Source organism: Halyomorpha halys, unplaced genomic scaffold, assembly GCF_000696795.3.
Source record: "Halyomorpha halys isolate HHAL.00 unplaced genomic scaffold, Hhal_1.1 Scaffold210.1, whole genome shotgun sequence".
NCBI classification, from domain to species: Eukaryota; Metazoa; Arthropoda; class Insecta; order Hemiptera; family Pentatomidae; genus Halyomorpha; species Halyomorpha halys.
Genome location: NW_027113191.1, coordinates 204016 through 213237, shown reverse-complemented (window position 1 = coordinate 213237; position 9222 = coordinate 204016). Strand labels below are relative to the sequence as shown.

Genomic DNA, 9222 nt, shown 5'->3' with positions numbered 1-9222 from the left:
TTGAAATATTTTTTTTGAAAAGTTTTCCTTGCTGAATGTAAATTTTTAGCATGTTCAATTTAGCAATTAAATTGGAAAATATTTAACATTTTTGACCTGAGACTTCTTTGTCGGTGTTCTACAAAAGCTCCAAAAGCACGGGAATCTCTTCACCCGTTTGCTTTGAACAGCCCTGATGAAGCCCTACAAAGTGGGGTGAAACGTCTGAAAATAAATAGTTGTAAACTATTTTAGTTTCTCCTTTGACCGCCACCCTGACCATCTTCCTATATATCAATTATCAAAATAATATCATAACGGTTTCTTTTTAAAATGACAATTTACTTTTAAAAAACTTATAATCTCAACACAATTATTATTTAAAAAATATTTCCTCCTAACTAAAAACCTACCTAGAACAGGTTATAACTCTGTACAGAGCTTAATTTATTTACTTTAGAATTAATTAAAATTTTTTTTTTATTGCTTATAAATTAGCGTTATTTAAAAAAAGATAATTATTATCTAGATGTTTTTACACAGAGGATAAGTTCCAAAACTAACTTTATCATTTATATCGATACAACTTACTATTCAATCCCAAGCGATCCAGTCAGCCCATTCCCTTGTTCTCTCTGTAGTGTTTTCTTTATTTTTTGCTGTGAGATGTGCTATCTTTGGTCTACCATCCCATGTGATATAATGTTTTTTAGGTTCTCATAATCGACCAAAACGTTGACTGGTTAGTTATTCATAACTGTTGGAGGGACTTAGTACTACAAACCCTCTATTCTGTAATATCATCATAATAACTATTATTTATATTCTTTTTTACATGTTATTAACTCTCATGAATTATTTGATATAGAAGATATATATGAATACAATTTGGTTTAAACTTTTGTCAACTCTTTTATTAGGAATTATTGAGCAAAAAGCAAAAGCACAATGATAAAGGAAAGGTTTATCACACTTTGCTTCCACTTCTTGGCAACGGTCTTATCACCAGCAAAGGTAATAATAATTAACTATACATTTATTTTAATACTATATGTCAATTATACTTTCGATATGTCGTTTCAAATTTATGTTCAGGTGAGAAATGGTTTGCTCATCGGAGATTGCTCACTCCTGCTTTTCATTCAAACATCTTGCAAAGTTTTTTCGAAAGTTTCAAGTCTGAGACTCCTAATTACATCAAGAGGTTGAAAGGGAGCAAGTTGATGAAGGAATACGGAGATATATGTCCACACACCAGGCAGCTTACCCTCAAATTTATATGTGGTAAGATTGAAATATTTTTGAAAAGTTTTCCTTGCTCAATGTAAATTTTTAGCATGTTCAATTTAGCAATTAAATTGGAAAATATTTAACATTTTTGATCTGAGAATTCTTTGTCAATGTTCTACAGCTCAAGAAAAAATATATAGGGGAGTAAATTGATTTTGTGACGCCAAACGAAACGGAAGTGGTAGGGGGATAACGCTGGTCAATTCCAGCAGTTTTATGTTGTAATAGGAGAATAAGAGCTTGTAGTAGCTTAACAATTTCCAACAATGCTGATTGAGTGGACTTCCTACTAGTCATCTCCTGGTTTATTCAATTTTTTGTTCATTTATCTCTAGTCCCAACGTTTTTCAAGTTGAAGAAGCCCGTCATTTAATGAGCACAATAGATATGATAGTCTATGTTGAAATCATCCAAAGATGTTTTCCCTATAGTTTCTTGTATAAACAAGACATGTTTAAATTAAATACTTAGATAATCAAATGACAAATTCCTCACAAATATAGGTTATAAACAAGAACACCCAATTACAATAACCAAGGTTTAAAAATAAAACTTTTGTAAGTGACTAAATGAATAGATACTTGATAGTAGGTCTATTTTTATTTTCAGAGACAGCAATGGGTTTTTCTAAATTAGCTGATTACAAGGAAGCCGAAGCTGTCATCAAATCTATGCACAAGTAAGTCGACTCAAAGCAATATCAATCTTCTGCCTCATGAATGTATTCTTCTTTTTCTAGCAAAATTATCAAACAGTAATTCCAACATGGTACTTGTTATCAAACAGTAATTGTAACATGGCGCTTGATATGAAACAGTAATTGTAACATGGCGCTTGATATCAAACCGTAATTGCAACATGGCGCTTGATATCAAACAGTAATTGCAACATGGCGCTCGTGCTTAAATTGATTTATCGTACGGACAAACGTTTTTCCGGAAAACGTTCGACTTGCTTTCAAGGAACAATCAGACTTGCTTTCAACTTAGCTTACTCAGCAAAATTTTTTGAAGCTGCATATCAGATACCTAAAGGTATAAAAAACGAATTTGATCAAAAATTTAGTTCATTATGAAAGATTAAATAGCTACTTCTACCGTAAAATTGGTCTCTGGAAGATATAATTGACGAAAACTGAACAAGTCTCAATATTTTTCTTTTTGTTTTGAAAATTTTAAAATGATCCTGAGTTCTGTTAGTAGATAATCATCAGATAATTATCAGTAGTTATGTTAAGATGTTTAAAAATAAAAGATTTTTTTTTTTAATTCGGCATTTAAGCCCTGTTATGCTATTTCAATGAGGATAAAACCTATTTGATAATAAAAACAACTTCATAACTGGTTCAATCACAGAGTTTAATAAAGATAGTTTGAGCTGTTTTGGAGAAAATTAAATCTATAAAATGGCACTTCTAGTAGGTCGATTTTAGCGAAAAAGTTGCTGTTACATCCTATACTATAGAACCACCTATACTATAGAACTATATAGCCACCTTAAATATGTTATATGCCAGACTATATAGCCACCTTAAATATGTTACATGCCAGACTATATAGCCACTTTAAATATGTTACATGCCAGACTATATAGCCACCTTAAATATGTTATATGCCAGACTATATAGCCACCTTAAATATGTTTCATGCCAAACTATATAGCCACTTTAAATATGTTTCATGCCAGACTATATAGCCACTTTAAATATGTTATTTCAATTTCGTCCAACTTTTCGGTTTTGGCCTAGGCCTAGGCTGTTCACACACATACCATTTTGCGAGACTAGGCCTCAGGGGACTTAAAAATATGAATTTCCGTCCAACACTACAATTCAAAATTTTTCCATTACTATATATTCCATATAGAGGTACCATTCCATAAAGCGGTAAGTGGAAGTAAAAACTGACCTTCCATTGTTTATTGTTATACCTGCTCCCTACCGCGGCTCGACACCACATTTCTGAAAGATTAACAATTCAAGAACAAAGATCAATAAATAAAATATTCATGATGAAAGAACAAACAAAATACAAAATGCTTTGATTGAATTTTAGCGGGGTTCATGAAATAGAGAAGTTAAAAAAATGTTATAAGTTAGGAGTAACCTAAAACACAGATCACAGAGTTGCCACATTTTAGATCAATTTTTCATTCATTTATTTAAAAATTTATTTTTGCCAAAATTGATTCATATTTCTTCATGTAATAATATTATTAGAGAAGCACATTTTCCAGTAATAATATAACTAGCGAAGCACATTTTCCACTAATAAGATTACTAGTGAAACACATTTCCACTAATAATATTATTAATGAAGCACATTTTCCACTAATAATATTACAAGTGAAGCACATTTTCCACTAATAATATTACAAGTGAAGCACTTTTTCCATTAATAAGATTACTAGTGAAACACATTTTCCACTAATAATATTATTAGTGAAGCACATTTTCCACTAATAATATTATTGGTAAAGCACATTTTCCACTAATACGCTATTTCTTTTTTTTTTTTTGGAAAGTGTCCTAGGTTTTTTAAAATATAAAATTTAGTCTCAAATTGCGTATTAAAATTTTATTTTTGCAATATAGTGGCGAAAAGCAAGCCACTATTATTATTTTGGTATGACGTAATTTCGACATACACATACGCTAGGCTTATTTACTTATTGCGAGTGTTATTTAATTTTTTTAGTTTTCTTTTTATTTAAGCAATTATCAAATATGAGTTATATTCTTTATCGTTCTTGTGCAAAAATACTACTATAAAGTCTTCACGGTAGTTGTATAAGTGCCAAAAGATCTTAAAACTAGAAACATTTATGAGCTATACCCCATAGAGCAATGGCTACACATTTATAGCGATGGGTCTGCGTCCGGTATTAACAAGGGAGCTGGAGCAGGTGTATACTCAATCAACTTTCAACTGTCATTTCCCGTTGGAGCTGGATGTGATAATTATGATGCAGAAATGCAGGCTATCTGCTTCGCGATAGAAGCGACTATTGAACGCGATGACAAGTAATCTTCAGCGACTTCCAAGCCGTAATACAAAAATTAACAACACCAGGTGCCGCAGGGTCACCCACGAAAGAAAAGTGCTCAAACATGGTTGCTATCATCAAGAAAAATAGCTCTGCAGTGAATACTAGGCCATGGTATCATTGGCATAAATGGTGATGAACAAGCTGACAAGTTGGCTAAGATCGGTTGTGCAGAGAACCAGTCTGTTCTACCACTATCCAAAGTTCAAGCGGAAGAAGTGGGAGAGGCTACTGCATAAGGATAAACGAATTGCCAGCAATGTTAGCAAAGCTGAGAGAGTGGCGTGTTTTTCCCAGTAGAAGGACATGATCCTCTCCAAAAGCACCTCCACCGAAATGTCATCTAGTCCTCTATGCAACATGGGAGATATGGATTTGTCTAGAAGATGTTCAGCAAGATGCGGACCAACTAAGAGCAAAAGTAAAATTGTATTGGGCAGCGAGAGGGGAAATGGCGTAATAGCCCACTGTCTGTGGCATAGGGGAAAAACAAAACAAAAAAAAATATTTAGTTGAAGTTGGTTAGAAGAGATCCAAAATTATAATCGAATCTAAATAATACATTATATTTTTGTGAAGACCACTTAGGTGTAAGTATAATGCAAGATACAAATTCTAAGTTATTTAGAGGTTATATCTATTCCGAATTTTGATTTATATCTATTATTATTATATTATATTACTATCTATTATTATATCTATTCCTGATTTTGATTTCCAGTAGGAAAACTTTATGGAGAATTATGTTATTGAAATTCTTTAGTAAGAATAAAAATCTTTGTTTTAAAACTAAAATTAAAAATGAATTCTGTATCTATATTAATTAAAACAAGTTCGATAGAGTTTCTCACCAGACTGATAATAATATTAATATTATTTTCTGTCGATTATCGATTGTAACAGCTCAACCAGGACCAGCACGATCAAGACCACAGAGGTTACGGCGACCGCCAGCTTACTTGAAAGATTATATTCAATAAATAAACTATTTCTTTTAATTAGTGTGGGAGAGTGTAGTGATTTTGTGTCGATTGTCGATGGTAATAGTGTAGTGATTTTGTATCGATTATCGATGGTAACAGTCCAGAGGTTTTTCTAAGATACGATATAGTCAGTGTGTGTTAAGTATTTTGTTTTGATTGTTATTATTAGATTAAGAGTTCACAATTATGTCAATAATATAATAATTATTGACATAATTGTGAACTCTTAAGAAGTGTTTTTCTAATTCAATCCTTTTTTTAATTTAATTACACATCAAAGTTTTACATTTTCAAATGTGATTAAATAACCTGCCTTCTATAAATGAAATAACGCTAGCAATTCTGACTTCCAGGTTAGAAGAAATAGCCACACTGAGAGTGATGCGCCCTTGGCTACTCAGCGATGGTATATTTAAAATGTCAGGACTCTATAAAGAACTAAACCAAAACAAGAAAACACTTCATGACTTCAGTAATATAGTGAGTTTATTTTTGTTTTCATTATTATGTTTTTTGTTTTTTTAAACCCAATTATATTTACTTAAAATTTTACTTTGAATGTGTAAGGTTAGTATCATCCTCAAGGCGCCCGGTCTGGCCTAACTTTGAGTTCCAAACTCGGTATTAAAATATAATTGTAATGTAATAATATTGGCAATAATGGTCAAATGTTCAATAAAATCAAATGAGGAAGTAAACATTGAATTCGAACCTGGACCGTCACTCAGCTCTCACTAAGCTACTTAGTCCCAAAGTTTATACTTTAGTACTTTAAGATATCACTAGTTCTGTATATTGAAGTAAATGGGTTAAATAAAAACTAGCATAGTCGATAAAAGTTGAATATAATTATAAAAGGATCACATTACATATAAAGCACATAACCAAGCGCCATGAAGGCAAGAGCTTGGTTAAACGACTTAGTCCGTAGCGGGAAGGTAGGTTACAATCAGCAGTGTTGCCAGTGTCAACTGCACAAATCTTTCAATGAATATAAATTGATAGATAAACACAATAAAACAATTTATCTCAACACTGTGTACTTGGTAGCCCCCTCATCAAGATATTGCTAGTTCTGTGTAGATTGGTAGCCTCCTCTTCAAGTTATCGCAAGTTCAAGTTCTGGTTATAATAAAAATAAATTTTGGACGAAGATAGCTGACCGTATAAGGTAGATTGTAGGAAGATGGTTCGGGTGACGGTCACTGTAGGTTTCAAAATAATAAAAGAAAACTATTTGCTGTTACCCAACGTTTGCGGGGCAGTCAGATTGAAACAAAGATTGTTACTGTTCATTTGTAATCTTTGTTTCAATCTGGTTGTCCCATAAACGTTGGTTAAGAATAAATAGTGTTCTACTATTATGATACCTTTGTTGATATCTTCCTACAAAACAGATATTTAGTAACTACCTAAGAAGACGACTGTTTAAGAAAAGATTATTGTAGTAGAGTAGTTTCCTACTTTTATTTAATTGTATTGGTACCACTGTGATATGTAAGGTTACCTAGCTATAAGGTTGCATTGTTTACAGCAAAATCTAGCCCTTGTGTATAAGTGTACATTTCCGTTAATGTTCTCACTTCTCTTTGCAAAATTTAAAAAAGATAACGGAGCCATGGCGGCAATCGGGACCGAGCGGTCTCGGCTTCTGCTAGAACCGGTTGTATCTATTTTTCCGTTTTTCACCTTTAGTTATTCATAAAATTCTGTAATATTTTGAATTTATACATTGTTTATTATCGCTAACAGTGAGAATTTTATTTTTTTCAAATAAGCAATATTAAAGGTTCTTTAGAGGAAGATTATTTTAAACTTCGCCATTAAGTAAAGGTTTACCTTTACAGGTTATTATTTCAATGAGCATAAAGACCACAGCTGATAGTAAAGGCCACCTGATTGTACATTAGCATGACCAGTTTAATCAAAATCGCTATAGTTGTTTTAGAGGAATTAAAAATAAGTGACAGAAATGGATTCAATAACGTAGCAGTTTAGATACCGATTCTTCTAACGTTAAACGATGCTGTTACCATATACCAAGCCATACACTTAACTATATGCCGAGCCATACACTTAACTATATGCCGAGCCATACACTTAACTATATGCCGAGCCATACACTTAACTATATGCCGAGCCATACACCCAATCATATGCCCGCCTAAAGATGTTCTAACTATATGCCAGCCTAACATGGAATTTCAGTTTCTTAGGACTTTTTGTTTTTGGAGTAGGCCGTTCAGGCACAGACCATTTTTCGAAACTTGGTTATTTAGATTCAAAAGGTGTATCTCTGTCGTTAACTCGAGTTCAAATTATAATTCGAAATTTTACACGATTATAATATTCCCCTTACTGTATATTCCATATATAGCTAAGTGAAAGTTAAAATACAAAATGTACATTATGGTCATAGCCATTTATCTAATGCTGCCTAATACTCCTCCTAATACTAATCATAATTCTGGAAATGGGTTTTCAACATGAATAAAATGTTCTCCTCTTATTTACTTAAGCTAAATATCAAATTATTTCCTAGTTTATATGTATTCATTTTCAATTACTGATAAAAATGTGAGATAGTTATTTTATTTCAATTAATAAAAAAAAAAGTACTTTAAGTGGTCACGGTTTTGAACATTGGCTATGCTAAGAGCTATCTCATATTTAAAGAGCACTTAATTCAACATTCAAATACAGCGATTCTCAACAGAACCCATACTCTGTGGAAAATCTATTCTACTTGCTCATAGTTGATTTTACCGAAAATGTTATCATCCCGCGCAGATGCCTCTTCAAAATATGTAATTTCAGTTTAGTGCAATTTTTCGTTTTTAAAGCTAGGCTTAAAAATAGAAAATAAAATAGCAGCATCAAATAGAAGCTATCATTGCCTCACAAAACACTTGAGGCCGAGGCTTATCTCTGGAAATACCAAGAGCATTCTATACAAGACTCTTATAGAGGCCAGGGCTGTAGCGCCAAGGAAATAAAGCTAGGTACCTCTGTGAAGTTGGCCCCCATCCTCGAGATATTTCTTTTCCTTTTTTTTTTTTAGTTCTATAGTTCTCGATTATTTATAGAAATAGTTCTAATGTTTAAAACATCAATAATACCGGTTAAATGCACTCGCGTAAAATACGTATTTTGTGCAACTTTAACACGGTATATCTATTTTCCTGGCAACATTACGGATTTATTTAATAAGGATAATTTTTAGAACTCGCGGGGAGGCCATCAGAACTTTCAAAAAACGAAACAAAAATTTCCAAAAATTTTTGATCGCACATTTTTTATTTAAGAAGTTGTAGAAATTAAAAATTCTTAGAGTTCTAGTAGCTTCTATATGGGATTTAAAGTTTCTAATAAAAAAAAGAAACAATTATACAAAAAAAATACCAATTAAAAATTATGCGCGACTTTTGTGTATATTTGACACCGAATATCTTTTTTTCTGAAAACAATAAGATATTATTTCATAAGGATAATTTTTAGAACTCGCGGGGGGGGGGGCATCAAAACTCTCAACAGAACTTTCAAAAATAGAAAAAAAAAACCCAAATACTTTTGATAACGATTTTTTGACTTAAGAAGTCGTAGAAATTAAAAATTCTTAGAGTTCTAGTAGCTCCAATTTGGGACTTAAAGTTTCTAATAAAAAAAAGAAACATTTAAGTTATTTAAAAAATTAAAAAATACCAATTAAAAATTAAGCTCGACATTTGTACAACATCTGACACCGTCCAACATTTTTTCTGGCAACAATAGGATAATTTTTAGAACTCGCGGGGGAGAGGGGAGGGCCAGCAGAACTCCCGAGAAACCAAAAAAAAAATTTCGCCTCAAAAAAATATTTTTAGTTCAAAAATATAATAAGGAGTTCTGATGATATAATATAAATATAAGATATTATTTCAATGGG

The 9222-nt window shown here is 32.1% G+C and overlaps 2 protein-coding genes across 4 annotated transcripts in view; one reads left to right on the top strand and one right to left on the bottom strand.

The window, feature by feature from the left end:
• The window catches only part of LOC106679607 (52 kDa repressor of the inhibitor of the protein kinase), a 37328-nt gene that overhangs the window by 2585 nt on the left and 25521 nt on the right, over positions 1–9222 (bottom strand). The window lies entirely within an intron of this gene.
• Positions 1–9222, top strand: part of LOC106679606 (cytochrome P450 4C1) — a 22520-nt gene that overhangs the window by 4139 nt on the left and 9159 nt on the right. For all 3 annotated transcript variants that reach the window (XM_014418859.2, XM_014418857.2, XM_014418856.2), the window contains exons 4-7: positions 900–993; positions 1075–1263; positions 1879–1948; positions 5651–5777. In XM_014418859.2, coding sequence (XP_014274345.2) covers positions 900–993; positions 1075–1263; positions 1879–1948; positions 5651–5777 — 480 coding nt within the window. The remainder of the gene's footprint in view (positions 1–899; positions 994–1074; positions 1264–1878; positions 1949–5650; positions 5778–9222) is intronic.